Here is a 23490-nt window from a genome sequence, read left to right on the forward strand (position 1 = left end):
GGGCAAAGTCTGTTTTATGCTCTCTAATCATTTATTTTTACTGATATCTTTCTCTTAGAATTTGTTAGTATATTTTCAACTCTGGTTAGTTAATTTCCTTTCATTCTTTAATAACATACATTTAAGGTATGAATTTTTCTCTATATTGTTTTGATTTTGATTTATGATATTTTAATTTTCATTGTTTTCTAAATCTCTAATTTTCTATTTACCCTAGAATTTCTTTCTTTCTTTTTGTTTTGTTTTTGGAGATAGAGTCTCACTCTGTTGCCCAGATTGGAGTGCAGTGGCACCTTTGTGGCTCACTGCAACCTCTGCCTCCCAGGTTCAAGTAGTTCTCCTGTCTCAGTCTCCTGAGTAGCTGGGATTACAGGCATGCACCAACACACCCAGATAATTTTTGTATTTTTAGTAGAGACAGGGTTTCACCATGTTGGCCAGGCTGGTCTCAAACTCCTGACCTCAGGTGATCCACCTACCTCAGCCTCCCAAAATGCTGTGATTACAGGTGTGAGCCACCTTGCCTGGCCAATTTTTAAGGCATATAAAAACATAAGTGAATTTTATGTTTAGGCTTGGATCCCATTCCCAGGGTATCTGTTTATGTATATGCAGATATTCCAAAATTTAGAAAAATCTGAAATCTCAGCCACTTCGGATCCCAAGTATTTTAGATGAGGAGTAGTCAACGTATACTTCTTTAGGTGTATGTGTTTGTGTGAGATAGGGTCTTGCTGTTGCCCAGATTGGAGTGCAGTGGCAAAATCTTGGCTCATTGCAGCCTTGACCTCCCAAGCTCAAGTGATCTACCCACCTCAGCCTCCCAAGTAGCTGGGACTACAGGCACGTGCTACCAAGCCCGGCTAGTTTTTTGTATTTTTTTTTGTAGAGTCGGGGTTTTGCCATGTTGCCCAGGCTGATCTTGAATTCCTGGGCTCAAGGGATTCTTCCACCTTGGCCTCCAAAGTGTTGGGATTACAGGTGTGAACCACTGTTCCCAGCCCAGCCTGTACTTAATATTTATTCTCTGTTGAGTGTGCAGAGTTCTAAATATGTCACCTAAATCAAATCTTTAATAATAGTATTCCAGTCTCTAATTTTCTTACTTATTTTTGCTACCTAACTTGCTATTTTCTGAGGGTTTTGTGTTAAAATCTCCCAGATGCCAGAGGGTGATGCTAGCATGTGGCCACTCCTGTTCTATGAGTACCTAGGGCAAGAGCCTGAGATGAAATAGCCCAGAGTTGTGCTTTCCCAGGGAAAGGAGGGGGCTTGGTGTGTCCTTTCTGGGGATGGCCAGTGATTGGTCAGCTAAGTCCCTCATGTTAGGTGGCTGATTGCCTCCATTTGTCTGCTAATGTCCTCTCAGCTAGCAGTAGGTTCAACTTCATCGTGGTAAGACGGGTAGGTGGGCTCGTTTACTACAGTATGTGCTTGAGGTGTAATCTTTTAGGGCTGTGACCCTCAAACAGTATCAGAGCTAGAGACTGACTTCCAGCCCTTTGAGCAGATTTTAAGGCCTGGAAAGATACGGTTTATTGTTGGTAGCCTCCAGCCCCTGGATACTGATATCCTTTGTGTTGAGCATATCTGACGCAGCAAGATGAGAGGGCTGAAGTGGAACTGGTAGTTGCACATGGCTTCCCTTCAGAGGTGGTCTTTTTTTTTTTTTGAGACGGAGTTTCGCTCTTGTTACCCAGGCTGGAGTGCAGTGTCGCGATCTCGGCTGACCGCAACCTCTGCCTCCTGGGTTCGGGCAATTCTCCTGCCTCAGCCTCCTGAGTAGCTGGGATTACAGGCACACGCCACCATGCCCAGCTAATTTTTTGTATTTTTAGTAGAGATGGGGTTTCACCATGTTGACCAGGGTGGTCTCGATCTCTTGACCTCGTGATCCACTCGCCTCGGCCTCCCAAAGTGCTGGGATTACAGGCTTGAGCCACCACGCCCGGCCCCAGAGGTGGTCTTTAATAAACCGAAGAATAGCAAAATGCCACACTGTTTTGGATAATTAGTTAACCACATTTCTTTCTTTTTTTTTTTGAGGCAGAGTTTTGCTCTTGTTGCTTAGGCTGAAGTGCAGTGGCACTGTCTTGGCTCACTACAACCTCTGCCTCCCAGGTTCAGGTGATTCTATTGGCCTTAGCCTCCTGAATAGCTGGGATTACAGGCGCATGGCACCATGCCTGGCTAGTTTTTCTCATATTTTTAGTAGAGACAATTTCTCTGCATCCTCAGTGACACGTTATTATTTAATACCTGTCTTTTATTTTATTTTATTTTATTTATTTATTTTTTGTTTGTTTGTTTTGAGACGGAGTTTCGCTCTTGTTACCCAGGCTGGAGTGCAATGGCGCGATCTCGGCTCACCGCAACCTCCGCCTCCTGGGTTCAGGCAATTCTCCTGCCTCAGCCTCCTGAGTAGCTGGGATTACAGGCACGAGCCACCATGCCCAGCTAATTTTTTGTATTTTTAGTAGAGACGGGGTTTCACCATGTTGACCAGGATGGTCTCGATCTCTCGACCTCGTGATCCACCCACCTCGGCCTCCCAAAGTGCTGGGATTACAGGCTTGAGCCACCGCGCCCGGTCTGTCTTTTATTTTTATTTTTATTTTTTAAAGACGAGTTTCACCATGTTGGTCAGGCTGGTCTTGAACTCCCGACCTCAGGTGATCTGCCCACTTTGGCCTCCAAAGTGCTTGGATTACAGGTGTGAGCCACCACGCCTGGCCAATACCTGTCTTTTTTTTATTATAACTATTGTAATGAATGGGAAGTTGTTTTAAGAATGTCCAAGGAAACCAAGTGTGAATTCAACAAAGGGTTTAAGAAGAATAGGTGCTAAAATGAAAGAAAGATTTGTTATAGGTAATCTGCACAACAAAGAATTAGCAATTGAATTATCAATATATTACCTTTTGGTATTCATTTAGTAGCTGGGGTTGCAGGCACATGCCACCATGCCTGGCTAATTTTTTTCATATTTTTAGTAGAGATGGGGTTTCACCATGTTGGCCAGGCTGATCTTGAACTCTTGACTTCAGATGATCCACCTGCCTCAACCTCCTAAAGTGCCGTGGATTACATGCATGAGCTATCACGCCTGGCCTAGTTAACCAAATTTCAAAAAATACTCTTATGTGCTCAGTTCCTCAGTATCTGGCCAATGGAAGAGGTGAGAGACATAAATAGTGTGAAATACTGAGCAGCATAAAATCATATGTAATTTTTTTGAATGATTTTCTTTAGATATTGGAACATGAGTGTATCAGACATTTGTCAATTTGTAGAATTTCATTCTACAGATTCTATAGTATCACCCTCAAGATATGACTGTGTAATGCGGGCATGAGAGGTAGGGTAGGGTAGTGCTTTACTTTTTATTTTCTGTATCCTTACTTAGAATTTGACTAGAATCCCATGGTAAAATTAAACGGGATTTTACATAATAAAAATGTCAACTTAAAGGTCTATTGTCTGTGTTTGTTGTTTGAGGGAAACCAAGTGTGAATCCAACAAAGGATTTAAGAAGAGTAGGTGATAAAAATGAAAGATTTGTTGTGGATTATCTGCACAACAAGATTAGCAATTGAATTATCAATATTACCTTTTGGTATTCATTTTTTGAAAATTAGTTTTTGAGAACTTATTACTTGATCATTTCCTTCTGATCATTCTTGATTATTTTTTTGAGATACATACACCATGTTAAGCATTTAACTTAAGCTGGTTTTTCATATTCTTGTAAGGTGTTTGAAGATTCTTGTGTTAATGTCTCCACATAACTTATTTTCATTTACTGACATTATGTTTGTTCTTAAATTTTCTACAGCTATTCGTTAGAACACACAGTGCAATTTCTGAACTGTGTTTTTGAAGGGGACCCTGTAAAAACAGTTGTAGCTCAAGAGTTTGTTCACCAAAGTGAGAATGTCACATCTCATACTGGCCAGAAGTCTAAAGAGAAAAAGGTATGGAGTTACTAAGTTTTTTCTATAGATAACTGTATATAAAAATATAATTGGTTTATTGAGTATAATAATTTAATGATTATTGCTCATCATTTTCTCTAGCCTGGAAATTTAACCACCAATGGGATATTTGTCTTAGAATATCTGTGCACTCAAAATAATCAATTTATAGTTGGTTTTTTTTTCTTTGTGTGCATGATAAACAGGCACTTGAATATCTGCAACTTCTGTATACTTGGACACAGTAGAGTATATGGTTTAATTGAATAGCTGTAGGTTTGTTATATGATGGGTCTTGAATATAAACACATGGGCAGAAATAGCCTTTTGGGAAAGTACCAAATTTTTTCTCAAAGTGGCTCCATCATTTTATATTTCCACTAGAACCGTATGAGGGTTACAATTTCTCCACATTTTCACTGACACGTGCTATTACTGAATACCTGTCTTTTTTATTATAACCATTGTAGTGAGTGGGAAGTTGTTTTAAGAATGTCCAGGATTTGTTTTAATCAGGTATAGTAAGACATATAGAGATGGAAATGTTGTGAAGGAAGTTTATTATACTCGTAGAGCTCTTGAAACAGGAGGTATGGCCTGCTACCCAAGGCCACATGGGGAGCCAGCAGGATTGGTCAGGAAGCAGGAGTTGGGGGAAATGTGGAGAAACGCCTGTGTTTTGGATTCTATGAGAAGGAATGTGCAAGGCAGAATAAGCAGGTTTAGGATTGGCTAGTTTAAATAATTTCAGCAGGCTCTGGAGCATAGGGACTTCCTCTCTTTGTCTGATAATTGGCCCAGGGGTGATTAGGGCAGGTGGATAGTGCCCTGGAATGGGAGAACCCCATTCAAGGAGGAGGTTGGAGGCCTAGGTTCTGGATTGGTTGGTTTGCAAATGAAGAGCGTGCTGCCAGACAAATGTTGGTTATTTCTAGGAATTAGCTAAACCTGAGGGGGTTGTGAGAGTGGAGGGAAATGAGAGGGCCGAGGGAGCAGCCTTTCTAGCATCATGAAGGCTGCAAAAATGCGAGCACCAGAATACAGAAAATAAAAGACATGGTTAATACAGAAGTGGTGTCTTTTGGTTTTGATTTGCATTTCCTTGGTAACTGTTGATGTTGGGTATCTTTTTATGTGCTGTTGGTCATTTGTACGACTTTGGAGGAATGTCTGTGCGTATTCTTTCCCTAATTTTAAATTGGGTTATTTGTCTTTATTGCTGAGTTGTAAGTGTTCTTTATATATTCTAGATACAAGTCCCCAATCAGACTTGTGATTTGCAGATATTCTATTCTTTCCATAAGTTGCCTTTTCACTCTGTTGTTTCTGTTGCAACACTGAAGTCTTTTAATTTGATGTAGTCTAGTTTATCTACTTTTCCTATTGTTGCCTGTGCTTCATTGCCAAATCCAATGTCATGAACTTTCTTCCTGTATTTTCTCTAGGAGAAAATACAGGAAGAAAGTTTATAGTTTCAGGCCTTTCATTTAGGTCTTTAATCCATTTTGATTTAATTTTTGTATATGTTGTGAGATAGAAGTCTGAGTTGATTCTTTCACATGTGGATATCCAGTTGTCTCTTGCCATTTGTTTCAAAGACTGTTCTTTCCCCATTAAATTTTCTTGACACTCTTGTTGAAAATGAATTGACCCTGGCTAGCCATGTACAGAAAGCAGAAGCTGGACCTCTCCCTGACACCTTACACTAAAATTAACTCCAGGTGGAGTAAAGGCTTAAACATAAGACCTAACACCATAAAATCTCTAGAAGAAAATCTAGGCAAAACCAATCAGGACATAGGCGTAGGCAAGGACTTCATGACCAAAACACCAAAAGCATTGGCAGCAAAAGCCAAAATAGACAAATGGGACCTAATTAAACTCCACAGCTTCTGCACAGCAAAACAGTCATTAGAGTGAATCGGCAACCAACAGAATGGGAAAAAATTTTTGCAGTCTACCCATCTGACAAAGGGCTGATATCCAGAATTTACAAAGAACTAAAACAGATCTACAAGAAAAAAACAAACAAGCCCATTCAAAAGTGGGCGGAGGATATGAACAGACACTTTACAAAAGAAGACATACATGAGGCCAACAAACATATGAAAAAATGCTCATCATCACTGGTCATTAGAGAAATGCAAATCAAAACTACATTGAGATACCATCTTACGCCAGTTAGAATGGCGATCATTAAAAAACCTGAAGATAGCAGATGCTGGAGAGGATGTGGAGAAACAGGAACACTTTTTTTTTTTTTTTTTTTTGAGACGGAGTTTCGCTCTTGTTACCCAGGCTGGAGTGCAATGGCGCGATCTCGGCTCAGCGCAACCTCCGCCTCCTGGGTTTGGGCAATTCTCCTGCCTCAGCCTCCTGAGTAGCTGGGATTACAGGCACGTGCCACCATGCCAAGCTAATTTTTTGTATTTTTAGTAGAGATGGGGTTTCACCATGTTGACCAGGATGGTCTCGATCTCTTGACCTCGTGATCCACCTGCCTCGGCCTCCCAAAGTGCTGGGATTACAGGCATGAGCCACCATGCCCGGCGAAACAGCAACAGTTTTACACTGTTGGTGGGAGTGTAAATTAGTTCAACTGTTGTGGAAGACTGTGGCGATTCCTCAAGGACTTAGAAATTCTATTTGACCCAGCAATCCCATTACTGGGTATATATCCAAAGGATTATAAATCGTTGTACTATAAGCACACATGCACACTAATGTTCATTGCAGCACAATTTACAATAGCAAAGACCTGGAACCAACCCAAATGCCCATCAATGATAGACAGGACAGGGAAAATGTGGCACGTATACACCATGGAATATTATGCAGCCATCAAAAACAATGAGTTCGTGTCCTTTGTAGGGACATGGATGAACCTGGAAACCATCAGTCTCAGCAAACTGATACAAGAACAGAAAATCAAACACCACATGTTCTCACTCATAGGCGGGTGTTGAACAGTGAGAACACATGGACACAGGGAGGGGAACATCACACACTGGGGTCTGTCGGGGGGGAAATAGGGGAAGGACAGTGGGGGGTGGGGATTTGGGGAGAGATAGCAGGAGGAGAAATGCCAGATATAGGTGAAGGGGAGGAAGGCAGCAAATCACACTGCCATGTGTGTACCTATGCAGCAATCTCACATGTTCTTCACTTGTACCCCAAAACCTAAAATGTAATTTTAAAAAATGAATTGACCATAATTGTAAGGATTTATTGCTGGACTCCTAATTGTATTCTATTCATCTGTATGTCTTTTCTAATGCCAGTACCACTTGTCTTAATTACTGTGGCTTTGTGGTAAGTTTTAAAATTGGGAATGTGAATCTTCCAACTATGCTCTTTTTAAAGATTTTGGCTCTTCTGGTGCTCTTGGATTTCCATGTGAATTGTAGAATTAGTCTGTGAATATCGAATATCTGTACAGAAGCCAACTAGAATTTTGATGGTGTTTGTTTTGAATATGTAGAGCAATCTGAGGAGTATTGCCAATTAACAATATTAAGTCTTTCAATTCATGAAATGGATTATCTTTCAGTTTATTTAGGTCTTCGTTAATTTCCTTCAACAGTGTGTTGTAATTTTCAGAGTATAAATTTTGCACATCTTTTGTTAAGTTTATTTCTAATACAGTATTTTATTCTTTTTCATGCTGTTGTAAATGGAATTATTTCTTTTGTTTGTTTTGTTTCTTTCTGGTCTGGAATTATATTGTCTTTTTAATTTTTATTTATTTTTATGTTTTAATTTTATTTATTTATTTTTGAGATGGAATTTTGCTCTTGTTACCCAGGCTGGGCAATGGCATGATCTTGGCTCACCTCCACTTCCACCTCCTGAGTTCAGGCAATTCTCCTGCCTCAGCTCCTGAGTAGCTGGGATTACAGGCACGCGCCACCATGCCCAGCTAATTTTTTGCATTTTTAGTAGAGATGGGGTTTCACCATGTTGACCAGGATGGTCTCGATCTCTTGACCTCGTGATCCACCCGCCTTGGCCTCCCAAAATGCTGGACTACAGGCGTGAGCCACTGCGCCCGGCCTTGTATTGTCTTTTTTAAAAATTTACTTTTTTTTCTGAGATAGAGTTTCACTTTTGTTGCCCATGCTGAAGTGCAGTGGCATGATCTTGCTCGCTGTAACCTCTGCTTCCCAGGTTCAAGCAATACACCTGTCTCAGCCTCCTGAGTAGGTGGGATTACAGGCATGCGCCACCACACCTGGGTAATTTTTTTGTATTTTTAGTAGAGACAGGGTTTTTCCATGTTGGTCAGTCTGGTCTCAGACTCCTGACTGCAGGTGATCTGCCCACCTCGACCTCCCAAAGTTCTGGGATTACAGGCGTGAGCCACTGCACTGGGCCTACTTTATTTTATTTTTTATTTTTTTTATTTTTTTGAGATGGAGTTCCGCTCTTGTTACCCAGGCTGGAGTGCAATGGCGCGATCTCGGCTCACCGCAACCTCCACCTCCTGGGTTCAGGCAATTCTCCTGCCTCAGCCTCCTGAGCAGCTGGGATTACAGGCACACGCCACCATGCCCAGCTAATTTTTTGTATTTTTAGTAGAGACGGGGTTTCACCATGTTGACCAGGATGGTCTCGATCTCTCGACCTCGTGATCCACCCACCTCGGCCTCCCAAAGTGCTGGGATTACAGGCTTGAGCCACCGCGCCTGGCCGCCTACTTTATTTTTTGATATTAGTTTTAAATTAAAAAGAGACAAGGGTCTTGCTATATTGCCCAGACTGGTTTCATCTCCTGGGCTTAAGCAATACCGGCTTGAGTCACCGTGCCTGGCCTGGAATTATGCATTAATTTTATTTTTGGATTGTTTATTACAAGTACATTCTCTCTCCTGATAACATGCAAGGCAGTACGAGTCATTATGCTGATAGGAGGTGATAAGAGGATATGGTTGCTCAAAGTGGGAGATGATTAGAAATGTAATCAAAGGGCAGGTACGGCCAAGGCAAGTGGATCACCTGAGGTTGGGAGTTCGAGACCAGCCTGACCAGCATGGAGAAACCTCTGTGTCTACTAAAAATACAAAATTAGCCAGGCGTGGTGGTGGCACATTCCTGTAATCCCAGCTACTGGGGAAGCTGAGGCAGAAGAATCGCTTGAACCTGGGAGATGGAGGTTGCGGTGTGCCAAGATTGTGCCATTGCACTCCAGCCTGGGTAACAAGAGCAAAACACTGTCTCAAAAAAAAAAAAAAAAAGGAAGGAAATGTAATCAGAAAGTTTTTGTGAGTTATGCCTTAGCCTTGCCCACAAAAGGTAGGCAGGTGGCTCAAAACTGATTAAAATCTTTTAAGATGTTTGAACATAATAATCTGTCTCTTTGTTATCCCAGGATGCTCAGGGACCATATTGCTATAGGGGATATCCTGGTGCCAGTAACATTTTGCTTCTTCTCTTTTCAAGAAACTAACATTTAAAATTCCGTTGTATTAATACTACTTTTTTTTTTTTTTTTTTTTTTTCTTTACATTTTATAGGTGTGTTACCACAGGAAATTTTAGTGTTGTAATGCATCATGCTTTCAAGAGAATATTAGGTAAATTCCTAGGAAGCAAATATTTATTTTCGGAGACAGGGTCTTGTTCTGTTGCCCAGGCTGGAATGCAGTAGCACCAGCATGGCTCATTGAAGCTTCAGCTTCCTGGGCTTAACTGATCTTGCCTCAGCTTCCCGAGTAGCTGGGACCAGGCATGCACCATCATGTCTGACTAATTTTTAAATATTTTGTAGAGTTGGGTCTCACTTTGTTGCCCAGGCTGGTTGAATTGATAAGCTCAGGTGACATCCTGCTCCAGCCTCCCAAAGTGCTGAGATTACAGGTATAAGCCACCTCACCTGGCCATAGGAAGCAAATATTTCACTTGGCCCTTGTTAATGAAGTAATAGTAAACCATGTCACTATGAAATGAATATAAAAGTAAATTTCAGTTGTATTTTAAAAGAGAGTAACTATTTGAGAAAATGTCTTTCATTATTTTTAAGAAAATGAAAAATAAAGTGTCTCTTGCCAGAGAATCAAATATGATTGCATTTTTTTAGTATAAATACCTACAGAGACCCTAATGCTATGAAGTATTTATTAAGTTCATAATGTTAGGCATTCTGAAGTTTTTAAAAGTCATAGAAAGTAGTTTTATTATCCTCCCTGAAGTCTTTGATTTTATCAGGGAATCAAGCTATGCATTCACAGAATATTTAAATTTTAATATAAAGAAGCTTGTGGATTAAGCACTGGTAAGAGTGACATCAGGAGTTAGGTTCTATGAATATTCTTATATCAGAGACATCCTTGTGTTCTTTCATAAAATAATTTGGGTATCTGTTACAAAAATATGTCAACTGATTTGCTCTGGTAATGTTAGGAGTATGGTGATGTCTACTCTTTTTTTTTTTTTCTCCTTTCTTTAACTCTTTAAAGCCTATGGAGTTCTGGGGCTAAATGAGAAAAATATAATCAATGAAGAAATTGTATGACCACTTACTATTATATATGAGGCCAGTTTTCCCCAACCTTTCTTGACTTCTGAACTCTTCACAGACAGGAAATGAAAAAAAAATCATACTTACCAGTTAGTGATTATGGCCAAAGTGCGGTGCACAACATATATATACGTATCTGTAGAGACAGGGCCTTGCTTTGTTGTCCAGGCTGGTCTTGAACTTCTGGTTTCAATTGAGCCTCCTGCCTTAGCCTCCCAAAGTGCAAAATTATAGGCGTGAGCCACCATGCTGAATAGCTTTTATTCTTTTGGCTTGATTTAGTGACCTAATTTTTTTTTTTTTTTAAGAAATTTTGAGATTTTTTTTTAATTTGAAGGTAATCTTAATGCTATTAAATTCACGAATGCTAATTTAAATACCCAATCCTATTTATCTAAAATACACAGTGCAAACACAAGTATCTATTCTACTTGTCAGCACCTGTTGATATCGTGAATTGGAAATGAGGAGAATAGATTCCCCTTAAACTGCAAGTCAGCAGGTGTTTCTTTACAGTTAATTTTAGCAAAATTCATACAAAATAGTAATTAACAGTGATCTTATTAACTCACAGTTAAAACCTTTAAAACTGCATTTTGTTAAAGTTTCTGTACTAAAATATAGAAAAACTGAACTACACAAATATTGAAAAATTAAAAACTTCTAAATTTTTTATTCCTGGTAACACTACCACAATTTACAGGGGCAATATACCTGACAAAAGTATAAAAGAGACAAACCTGCAACAGATAAAATATCTCAAAAATGTACATCTAATTTATACTACATTGCATTAATCAATTGCTGCAATATTGCAAACTATGGCTATGACAGTCCTGAACAAGAAGGGTTTCCTGTTTAAGCTGCAGTGACTTTTCTGACTATAAGTCATCGTTTCTTCTGTGGCACATTTTTACATTTCCTCTAATGCTTTTGAGCTATTGTCTCAAAGTAACCTGCAGCTTTCCTGCCAATGCCTCGCTCTCACTTCTGCTAAGAACTGTAGCCCTTTTCTGCTGTTTTTAGAACCTTCTGCTGCTGTATCTACCACTTCCACCACCAGATCCATAATGACCACCATGGGGACTGCCTGAGCTTCTTCCACCAAAACTGTCCCCTTTCATGAGTTCATAGTTTGATTGCGGTTGTCCACTGTAATTCCCAACATCGGTATAGTTCCCACCACCGCCATAGTTATCACCGCCAAAATTTCCTCCTTCATTGTAACCATCATATCCTCTACTGCCACCATGTCTACCACCTTGGTTTCCATATCCTGGTCCACCACCATCAGAGCCCCCTCTGCTACTATAACCAGGACCACCGCCATAGTTGCCACAATCACCTCCAAATCCATTATATTCACCAGCACCACCTCCATAACCACCTTTGCTGCCACCACCTCCACCAGCATAGCCTCCTCTTCGACCAAGGTTTCTACCACGGCCAAAATTATCTCTACCATCTCCAAAGTTTCTTCCTCTACAACCCATAAAATTGCCAGATCCACCTCCACGACCTCTCTGTGATCCAGCAGACTGCATCTCTTATTTAGAAAGGGCCTTTTCCACTTCACAATTATGCCCATTAATAATGTGGTATTTCTGAACAACAGTTTCATGAACTGTATCACCATCATCAAAAGTTACAAAAGCAAATTAACTCTCTTTTTCCCCCACTCTGCCTGTCTTCCATAACTTCTGTGGTTTCAATCTTGCCATACTTTTCGAAGTAGTCTCTCAAATTACATTCTTCTGTATCTTCTTTAATATCACCAGGAAATTTTTCTTCACTCTTAAATGGGCACCAGGCTTTATAGAATCCTCTCTAGAAATAGCTGTCTTTGGTTCCACTACATGCCAGTCAGCCTTGTGTGGTTGAGCACACATTGCATTCACCTCTTCAACACAAGAATAAGTCACAAAACCAAAACCTCTGGAACATTTTGTTTGGGGGGGGGTCTCTCATTATTATACAATGTTAGTGTGCCCCATTTCTCATAATGTTCTCTTAAACTATCATCTGTAGTTTTAAAGCTCAGACCACCAGCGAACAGTTTTCTCAACTGCTCTGATTCCTTGTCATCATGGCTCTCATCCCCCTGGCAGTGGCAGCGATGGCCGGAGTTGGGCTGGGGACGACCAGATGGTGGTTTTACCTCCATTTTGACACCAGACTCACCTCTTCCAACTCGAGTTCAATAGCCCTTATTGTATTTTAATAATTTTAGAGAACTCTTCAACATCTCCAGAGATAAGAGTGGTTAAAGAAAGGGTAACCTTAATGGCATAAAAAAGTTAATGATAGTTGATACGTGGCTGACTTACTTAAAAGGTAGACACTGGAGAGAATCTGTTTCCTGAGCAGAGAGATGAAAATATATGAGAGCCCAGTTTTCATTTGCTTTGAGTGAAGGTGTAAGGCATTAGTTTTTTAAACTCTCTGTGTGTATTACTTACTGTTTAAAATCTTACAGCCAAAGAAATTAAAAGAGAATGAGGAAACACTAAGCGAACTGTCTTTCCAAGACTTTGAGTACCCAGACTATGATGACTACAGGGCAGAGGCTTTCCTTCACCAACAGAAGAGGATGGAGTGTTACAGCAAGGCCAAAGAAGCTTACCGGATAGGGAAAAAACATGTCGCCACCTTTTATGCCCAGCAGGTAAAGTGGAAAACTGATGTTACATATTTTTTCTTTGTCAGTTAACACAGCTAAATAATCTTGAAGCAGATAACACCCATATTGTTACTACATTAAGTTATTCTGCGGAATGTAGTGGTTATATAAGTGACATAAATGAGGTATCCTAAGAAATGTATGGTCCTGGGAATTTCATCTGCTGTTTTGAACATTTGAAATGCTCAGCTTCTGTGGTTGCTTTTGCATTTACTGCTTAAGTGGAATAACAGTTTATTCTGACACTCCATATTTCTGGCAGCAGAATATTAATATTGGCCATCTCAGAGTGGGATTAAAGGGGTTTTGTGCCTTCTATCACATTGGAATTTTTAGTAACATATCACTTTCATAGTAGAAAAATGACATTAATATTTTTTAGGGAAGTAAAATTGCTACCTGAGGTCATTTGACATGGTATTATAAGGAACCTGCTTTTTTTTTTTCCTTTTTTTTTTTTAAGATAAGGTCTTCCTCTGTTGCCCAGGCTGGAGTGTAGTGGTACAGTCTCAGCTGACTGCAGCCTTGACCTCCCGGGCTCAGGTGATCCTCCTGTGTCAGCCTCCCAAATAGCTGGGACTACACCACCAGGCCAAGCTAATTTTTGTATTTTTTGTAGAGATGGGGTCTTACTTATTATGTTGTATAGGCTGGTCATGAACTCCTTTGCTCAAGCAATCCTCCCATCTCAGCCTCCCAAAGTGCTGGCATTATAGGTGTGAGGTACCACGCCCAGCAAGGAATCTGCTTAAATTTTTATGTTTATGGTTCCATATGTGTTACTTCTTTGTGTTTGAGCAGAGAAGAGTATCAAACTGCTATAGCCCTGTGACTCCTCACAGTAGTCCTTGGGGGATAGCTTCTGGGGTAAATAACTATAAGATGTTGAAGGTGGGCTGAGTATGGTGGCTCACACCTGTAATCCAAGCACTTTGGAGGCCAAGGCGGGCGGATCACCTGAGGTCGGGAGTTCAAGACCAGCCTGACCAACATGGTGAAACCCATCTTTTTTTTTTTTTTTTTTTGAGACGGAGTTTCACTCTTGTTACCCAGGCTGGAGTGCAATGGCGCGATCTCGGCTCACCGCAACCTCCGCCTCCTGGGTTCAGGCAATTCTCCTGCCTCAGCCTCCTGAGTAGCTGGGATTACAGGCATGTGCCACCATGCCCAGCTAATTTTTTGTATTTTTAGTAGAGACGGGGTTTCACCATGTTGACCAGGATGGTCTCGATCTCTCGACCTCGTGATCCACCCACCTTGGCCTCCCAAAGTGCTGGGATTACAGGCTTGAGCCACCGCCCCCGGCCTGAAACCCCATCTTAAAAAGAAAAAAAAAAAAAAGATGTTGAAGGTGACCAAGACGAGACCCAGCATTATCAAAGCATACACAAATAATAAACCAGTGGTTTTAAAAACAAAAAAATAAAGTAAAATAAAGTAAATAAACCAGTGGTTCCTTCTTGAGATGGTGTATTAGAATTCTCTAGAGAGACAGACCAGTAGGATATATGAAAAAGAATTTATTAGGGGGAATTGGCTCTCACAATCACAGAGGTGGAGAAGTCCCATAATAGACCAGCTGTAAGCTAGAGAACCAAAAAATTCAATAGCATGGCTTAAAGCCAGGAGTGTAGCACAGTCAAAGCTCAAAGCCTTAGAACCAAGGATACTGACAGTGCAGTCCCCAGTTCAGGAAAAAACACTCAAGACCCACGGAGAGGCAGCTGGTGTGGGTCCCACAGTCTAAAAGCTGAAGAACGCGGAGTCTGAATTCCAAAGGCAGGAAGAGAACATCTGCCTGTTTGTCCTAGCCAGCCCCCAGTTGCCCACATGGAGGGCAGGTCTTCTTTCTGTCCACTGACACATACGTCAGTCTTCTCTGGAAACAGGCTCAGACACACCCAGAAACAGTGCTTCACTAGCCATGTAGATATTCCTCAGTCCAGTCAAATTGATACCTAAAATTAACTGTCACAGATGGGGACTGTGTTTAGTTAAGTTTCCCACTTTTACGACTTTTGGTTCAGAAAATATGTTAGAAAGAATGTTGCAGTAGTACTGCATTATTATTATTATTTATCTAGAGATATTCTTGCACTGTCACCTGGGCCGGAGTGCAGTAGTATGATCTCGGCTCACTGCAACCTCTGCCTCCTGGGTTCAAGCGATTCTCCTGCCTCAGCCTCCCAAGTAGCTGGATTACAGGTGCCTGCCATCACACCAAGCTAATTTTTTGTAATTTTAGTAGAGATGGAGTTTCACTATGTTCGCCAGGCTGTTCTTAAGCTCCTGACCTCGTGATCTGCCCACTTTGGCTTCCCAAAGTGCTAGGATTACAGGCATGAGCCACTGCACCCAGCCAGGACTACATTATTAATAAATTGAAATTTGCCTAAATTTTGGTGCATTATTGTATATTAAACTCAATGCATTAAGATTTTAGATTTATGATTCCCTTTTTTCTCCTGGCCTTTTATTTGGGGCACTATTAATTTTCTCATCACCCAAGTAGCAAATATCAAAAGTGTCCCTTGGTGATATGTTTATGATTTAGGGTACTCTTCATGAACTGAAGATGAAAGAAGCCAATCACCTTGCTGCTGTGGAGATCTTTGAGAAAGTCAATGCCTCACTGCTGCCACAGAATGTTTTAGACCTCCATGGGCTGCATGTGGAGGAAGCTCTAGATCATTTGATGAAAGTTTTAGAGAAGAAGACTGAAGGTAGGACTGTGGCAATTACAAGTTTTCAATATAATATATGTCTTTGCTTATATTGGTGTAACTGGCAAATTCAGGAGAGTCTGAATATGCAGGCTGAGGATATCTGTGCAACATTGTAAACACTTGTGTTAGTCATTCTTCAAGAGAACCTTCTTGGGAAAGGATCCTCATTGGTATGACGATTAACATTTTCTTCATTTGCATTCCTGTGTTGTATTTATTAGAGAGAGGGCATGGTGTAATCTGCGAATCCTCTCTGACTTATGAATGAGAACTTTCAGGAATATTACATATCTTTGTACAATAGACATTTATTAAACTTAATAGATATTTCTTGGATTTTAATTTTTTAGTAGATGTTTGATAAAATATAGAAGTAAATAAGGTGGTAGGATTTTTACAGTGATCACAAAAGGCAGAATTTCTAAGTATTTGCAGTGTGGCCATGCCCCTTTCTTTTCTGCTTGTGTCTTGCCTTTGCAGGTTAATAGGAAAGGCCACTGCCAGCTTGCCATCTAAGTTCAAACTTTTCCCAGGACTTTGGATGAGCCTCCATTCAATATTATCGTACTTCACATACATTAAAGTATTTTGTTGGTTTAGTATCTTGTTTACTTTTCATCATCATATGGTAACTTGTCCTACTGTGACTTGTCTGATTGTTTCCTTATGATTAGATTCAGTTTAAAATATTTTTGGGTAAAAACACTGTTTAGGTGATACTAAGTTAGCCTTGGTACATCAAGTGATAGAAGTGGTCAGCTTGTCCCATCATTGATCATATTGTTTGATTTCTTAGCTACGATCGGACTCTGAAAAAGCATTAGGATAAATTCTAAAATCCCTTGTCTCTTGCCCACTTCTCCAGTCTCATCCTGTGCTTTTCCTCCTTTTCTGTATGTTTAACTACACTATCAGTCTTGACCCACATCCTAGTTAAGCTCCCTGTTAATAGCTTCTCATAGTACTTCTACTTCTCAGAGTGTTTATAAAGGCTTATTGTATAATTGGCTATTAAAGGTCTGTCTTTTTGGCCAAGAATTGAGCCAGTATTGATTATTGAATCATTGTATATAGTGCTTTTCCTTCAACACTCAAAAAGTTTTTGAATAAATGACTAGCAGTAGGTATTCCTTTCATTTTTTTTTGACAAATAAGATTGTTTATATTGAAAGTATGCAATGTGATGATTTGATAAATGTATGCATTGTGAAGTGATTACCACAGTGAAATAATTTAGCACATATGTCACCTCTTATTGTTACCATTTTGTGTATGTGGGATGAGAACATTTAGGACTTACTCTGGTAGCAAATTTCAAGTATATGATACAGTGCTATTAAATATAATTACCATGCTACACATTAGCTCACCAGAATGTATTTTTTTTAGAACTGAAAGCTTGCACCCTTTGACCAGCATTTCATTTCCTCCACTCCCTGGCCCCTGGCAACTACCATTCTATTTTGTTTCCGTGTGTTTGACCTTTTTAGGTTCCACATATACAGGAGATCATACAGGATTTATCTTTCAGTGTCTGGCTTATTTCACTTAGTATAATGCCCTCCAGCTGCATCTGTATTGTTGCAAATGGCAGGATTTTCCCCTTTTTAAAAGTTTTTAATTTTTTATTTTTGTTTAGAAGAAATAGGACATCTCAATGCGTTCCCTAGGCTGGTCTTGAACTCCTGGGCTCAAGTGATCCTCCTGCCTTGGCCTTCCAAAGTGCTGGGATTACAGATGTGAGCCACCACACCTGGCCCGAGCCACCATGCCTGGTCCCCTTTTTTATTGTTGAATAATATTCCATTGTGTCTGTATCATATTTTTTTTACCCATTTATTTGTTGATTTACATTAGGTTGTTTTCACCTCTTGGATGTTGTGAATAATGCTTCAGTGAACATGGAAGTGTAGCTATCTCTTAAGATACTGATTTTGTTTTTTTGGATGTATGCTCAGAAGTGGGATTGCTGGGTCATACACAGTAGATTATTTTAATTTTTTTGAGGAACCTCTATACTGCTTCATCTCATTTTGTAGCAGAGGAAACTGATTACTTAAAAAGTTTGTTGAAATGGAAAATAGGCCGGGTGTGATGACTCATGCCTGTAATCCCAGCACTTTGGGAGGCTGAGGTCTTGAGCTCCTGACCTTAGGATCACCTAGGTCAGGAACTCAAGACCAGCCTGACCAACATGGAGAAACCCTGTCTCTACTAAAAATACAAAATTAGCTGGGTATGGTGGTGGGCACCTGTAATCCCAGCTATTTGGGAGGCCGAGGCAGGAGAATCACTTGAACCTGGGAGGCAGAGGTTGCAGTCAGCCAAGATCACACCATTGCACTCCAACCTGGGCAACGAGAGTGAAACTCTTTCTCAAAACAGAAACAAAATACAATATGTCTTTACAAAAGCTTGAATATGAATGTCTGCAACAGCCAAAAAGTCGGAATAACCTAAATGTTCATTAACTGATGAACAGAGAAACAAAATGTGGTAAATCCATACAATGAAATTTAATTTAGCCATGGAGAGAAATGATGTACTGATACATGCTCCAGCACGGATGGACCTTGTAAACATTATGCTTTGTGAAAGATGAAGACAGATGAAAAGCCATATGTTGTATGATTTCATTTTTACCAATTGTTCTGAGTATGTAAATCTAGAGAGACAAAAAGTAGATTATTGGTTGCTGGGACTGGAATGGGGGGAATATGGGCAGTGACTGCTAAGAGGCACAGAATTTCTTTGTGAAATGATGGAATGTTCTGGAATTGTGTTGGTTGCACAACAAACATGATGAATATGCTAAAATCCTTAATTGCATATTTCAAAATGGTTAGTTTTAAGTTATGTGAATTTATCTCAATTAAAAAAACTGTAAGAAGTAGAGTTAAATAATTTGCCCAAGGTGACACTTGGTCAAACCCAAGTTGCGGATCCTTTCTGGAAGCCAAGGCCCATCTCCTAGCACATGCTGCCACCCATGGAAGCCTGTAGTTGCTGTCAATCAACACTAGATGGCAGTATTGTTGAATAGAAATATGTTCAATGGAAGATTGTGGCTCTGACCTGCAATGCTTTTTGTCCTGATTAAGGACTGTTAAAATTGGAGTTTAATTTTTTAAAAAAGAGAGACATCTGGACCTTATGACTCTTCTGACTGAAATATGTAATGCTACCTATGAAATATTTTTGCCCCAAAATCAAACTAGGAGCAGATCAAACCATTAGAACTGACTACTATTTTATAGGAATTTACAGGGGACAGAGGAACGTGTTAAACAACACCATGGGAGTACAGTCAGCGAAGTCCAGACTGTGAAAGTCTGGATAGCCTGGGTGTGGTGGCTCATGCCTGTAATCCCAGCACTTTGGAAGCCTGAGGCAGGCAGATCACCTGAGGTCAGGAGTTGGGAGACCAGCCTGGACTACATGGTGAAATCCCATCTCTACTAAAAATAAAAAATATTAGCTGGGCGTGGTATCTAACACCTGTAATCCCAGCCACTTGGGAAACAGAGGCAAGAGAATCGCTTGAATCCAGGAGTTGGAGGCTGCGGTGAACTGAGACTGTGCCACTGTTCTCCAGCCTGGGCAGCAGAGTGAGACTCCACCTCGGAGCTGGGGTGGTGGTAGGGGGGGAGAAAGTCTAGGATAAATGATCCGGTTTTTATTTTTTTCAATAAATTGTAAAGAAAAACACCAGGGGAGGGGAAACTTTGTTACTGAAGAAGTTTATCAATCAAATACAATGTATAGACTTATTTCAGTCTTGATTCCAACGAATCACTGTTAATACATAGTTTTGAGCTAATTGGGGGAAATTTTTGGAAACTAATGATATTAAGGGAGTTTTATTTTTTAAGATATGATGGCGCCATTGTAGTTATGCTTTTTAAAGGAGTCCTTTTATGAGATATGTACTGAAGTATTTGCAGTTGAAATAAGAAATCCGGAGTGTGCTTAAAAATTAGTTAAACAGTCCTTTCAGCCAGGCGCGGTGGCTCAAGCCTGTAATCCCAGCACTTTGGGAGGCTGAGGCGGGTGGATCACAAGGTCGAGAGATCGAGACCATCTTGGTCAACATGGTGAAACCCCATCTCTACTAAAAATACAAAAAATTAGCTGGGCATGGTGGCGCGTGCCTGTAATCCCAGCTACTCAGGAGGCTGAGGCAGGAGAATTGCCTGAACCCAGGAGGCGGAGGTTGCGGTGAGCAGAGATCGCGCCATTGCACTCCAGCCTGGGTAACAAGAGCGAAACTCCGTCTCAAAAAACAAACAAACAAACAAACAAACAAAAAAACAGTCCTTTCAAAGGTGTTAAACAACTAGAATAGCCTGTATTTGGGAAACTAAACATATACATTAATTCATGCAACAGACATCCTTTGAACTCTTGCTTGAGGAACTAGAGAATATTTTCAGAGCAATAGTGAACTATTAACAGGTGACATGGTATAAATGACTGACCTAAGTGATAAGGGGGGCCATAGTGAAGAGAGTGAATTATGGTTAGAGATTTAGTTACTGTTATTATTGTTTTTTGGTAAGTAAACTTTTTCTTTTTGAGACGGAGTCTGGCTTTGTTGCCCGGGCTGGAGTGCAGTTAGTGTGACCTTGGCTCACTGCAGTCTCCACCTCATAGGTACAAGCCATCCTCTTACCTCAGCCTCCCAAGAGGTTGGGACTACAGGCACGCTCCAGATAATTTTTGTATTTTTAGTTAAGATGGAGTTTCGCCATGTTGCCCAGGCTAGTCTTGAACTCCTGAGCTCAAGTGGTCCACCTGCCTTAGTCTCCCAAAGTGCTGGGATTACAGGTGTGAGCCACTGTACCTGGCCAAAGTGAACTTTTATATGTAATGTAACATATGTAAAGAACAGTGCACAAAGTTACAGTGCAAAAAACGTAAAAAATCTGTATAAAGGTTTTGCATTATATACCTAGAATTTGTGTACTGTGAATACCGTTGTGAAGCTAGCACTCAGTTGAATTTTGAACAACATATTGCTTGAAGTAATGGATGGGGAAAAGAGATGAAGATCATAAACAGACAAGTAATTAGAAATGCAAGAGCAACATATTCTTTTAAAATTCCAGGCTGAACATCATCTTGGGGATGTGATACTTGAAAAAGCATTTGTTTGTATTCTGTTGAAATATTAGCACAATTTAATAAGCAGACCTTGGAATGTTTATATTGTGTATATTTGTATTTTAAATTTAAAATTCAGCTCATAAATAGTTTTTGTTGTTGTTATTCTATTCCAGCTTTTATTAGTTTTCAGGAATTATATCCTTGATTTTCACAAGGTCATTTTCAAAATGGAACTCAGTCTTTTAGGAGGCTCAGAGTCCTTTGATGTTTTAAGAGCTGTCAGGAAAAGTTTGTTAACAATTGATTATCTTTAACAGAAGGACTGCAATCCATGCTGTGATTAGTGGATTTGCTAATAGCTATTACTGGAAGATAATCTGTAAAGTAGTCGTATTATCCCATTTTCCTGATGAGAAAATAGGCATAGGAGAAACTAAGTAACTTGTCCATGGTCACACAGTTGTTTTGTGTCGGAACTATGATTCAGAGCAAAGCTTGATGGCTTTAGAATATTTAATTAAGAGAGTTATTGTGAAGATTCTTAGTTAATATATATAAGCCATTTAAAGCAGTACTTGACTCCTTGTGTATAATAATTGTTAGGTATTGTTAATGTTATTATTGCTGTTATCATTATTTCAGGGAGAACTTCTGGTAGTGCACAGAAATCTCTTTCCCTCTAAAGGAAAAAGTCCCACTTAAATCTTTTGATTGATAGATTACAATGAGGCTATGTATTTTAAAACATTATTCTGGGGCCGGGCGCGGTGGCTCAAGCCTGTAATCCTAGCACTTTGGGAGGCCGAGGCGGGTGGATCACGAGGTCGAGAGATCGAGACCATTCTGGTCAACATGGTGAAACCCCGTCTCTACTAAAGATACAAAAAAATTAGCTGGACATGGTGGCACGTGCCTGTAGTCCCAGCTACTCAGGAGGCTGAGGCAGGAGAATTGCTTGAACCCAGGAGGCGGAGGTTGCGGTGAGCCGAGATCGCGCCATTGCACTCCAGCCTGGGTAACAAGAGCAAAACTCCGTCTCAAAAAAAAAAAAAAAAAAAAAAAAACATTATTCTGGGGGCTTTTTGAGATAGCAATTCTATCTCACTATTACTGTTTTGAGATAGCAAACCCCCAAATTCTCATGAAAACAATTTCATGTGTGTTTGAGTAGCTAAGGTTTGTTTTCTATTGAGAATGTAAGATAAACGAATTTTAACTCCCCCAATTTCTGTTGTAACAGAATTTAAACAGAATGGTGGGAAGCCCTATTTGTCTGTGATTACGGGGAGAGGAAACCACAGCCAGGGAGGAGTTGCTCGCATCAAACCAGCTGTCATTAAACACCTCATAAGCCATAGCTTCAGGTGAGTGTAGATTTCTGTTATTGATAATGACAACTGCCCATATAGATCTGTATCAGGGATTTCTGTGAGTATAGATTTCTGTTATTGATAATGGCAATAGTCCTAATATAGCTAGGTAAATAAACACTAAAAGTGTGCTCAGAACGATCTGTTAAAAGAGTTAACTAAATTTAATCATCTGATTTTAGCCACAGGTTGATAAATTATGATATAATTTTCTCTGCTGGATTTTATGTTGTCTGGTAAACCAGAAATGAGGAAAAATGTGTTTGTTGCCAATAATCTGTTAAAATTTCTATCATAAATTTAAGTTTTTAAAAGAAAGTAAATATATTTGTTTTTTTGATAATGTATTATGCAAAATAGATAACATATATCATATTTTAAGATTTGCTCTTATTCTTTTGAAAGAAAATAAATATTTGTGGATTTTGGATGGAATTGGGGGCTTCTGTTGAAATATAGTTATAATATGGTTATGTTTAAACTTTAGCAAAAATGTTCCAGTTAATATGAATTTGTGTTTTCATAAGTTAAATGCTATGACCTGTGTTGACAAACATGAAATGTTCTTTTTCATTAAGTGATAATTATATAGTAAGAGAAAAATGACAAAAAAGTCAAAGATGAAAAATCTGTTGATGGATAGATTTCCCGCAAATGTGTATCATTAGCTCCTACCTACCAATTTCAGTGTAGCATTTTTATTTTATGCCACATAAGTTATTATTTTGCTACATTATCAAAAATGGTAGCATAATTATGAGCATAAAACAGGTGACATATCAAGATTATTTTTATAAAAGAAGTAGTTAGACTGGAAGATTGTCATGCTGAGATTAATTATTTTAGAAACTAGTCTTTCTTTAAATTCTCTACAGATGGAGTTGAAAGCATCACATGGCCAGATTAGTCAGACTTACCGATTAATATTGTAAGTTTATACTTTCTACCAGAGATTTCTTCTTGGTGATTTCATGATTCATCAAGGACTTTATTCTTCCTACGGCATACTATTTTTCATGAAAATAAAGTTGAGGCTTCACAGGTTTTGACAAATCTTAAGTTATACTAACTGCTAAGTCAGGAGAGCAACCCCCAGTTTTAAAATTATGTTTGTTTTG

The 23490-nt window shown here is 39.7% G+C and overlaps 1 protein-coding gene and 1 pseudogene across 9 annotated transcripts in view; one reads left to right on the forward strand and one right to left on the reverse strand.

Moving 5' to 3' along the window:
* N4BP2 (NEDD4 binding protein 2) overlaps positions 1-23490 on the forward strand; it is a 105032-nt gene that overhangs the window by 66781 nt on the left and 14761 nt on the right. For all 9 annotated transcript variants that reach the window (XM_074396034.1, XM_074396030.1, XM_074396031.1 and 6 more), the window contains 4 exons: positions 3836-3974; positions 12967-13155; positions 15725-15893; positions 22243-22366. In XM_074396034.1, the coding sequence (XP_074252135.1) occupies positions 3836-3974; positions 12967-13155; positions 15725-15893; positions 22243-22366 (621 nt within the window). The remainder of the gene's footprint in view (positions 1-3835; positions 3975-12966; positions 13156-15724; positions 15894-22242; positions 22367-23490) is intronic.
* Positions 11513-12685, reverse strand: LOC101029003 (heterogeneous nuclear ribonucleoprotein A3 pseudogene; annotated as a pseudogene).

The sequence above is a fragment of the Saimiri boliviensis genome, chromosome 3 (assembly GCF_048565385.1).
Source record: "Saimiri boliviensis isolate mSaiBol1 chromosome 3, mSaiBol1.pri, whole genome shotgun sequence".
Classification (NCBI taxonomy): domain Eukaryota; kingdom Metazoa; phylum Chordata; class Mammalia; order Primates; family Cebidae; genus Saimiri; species Saimiri boliviensis.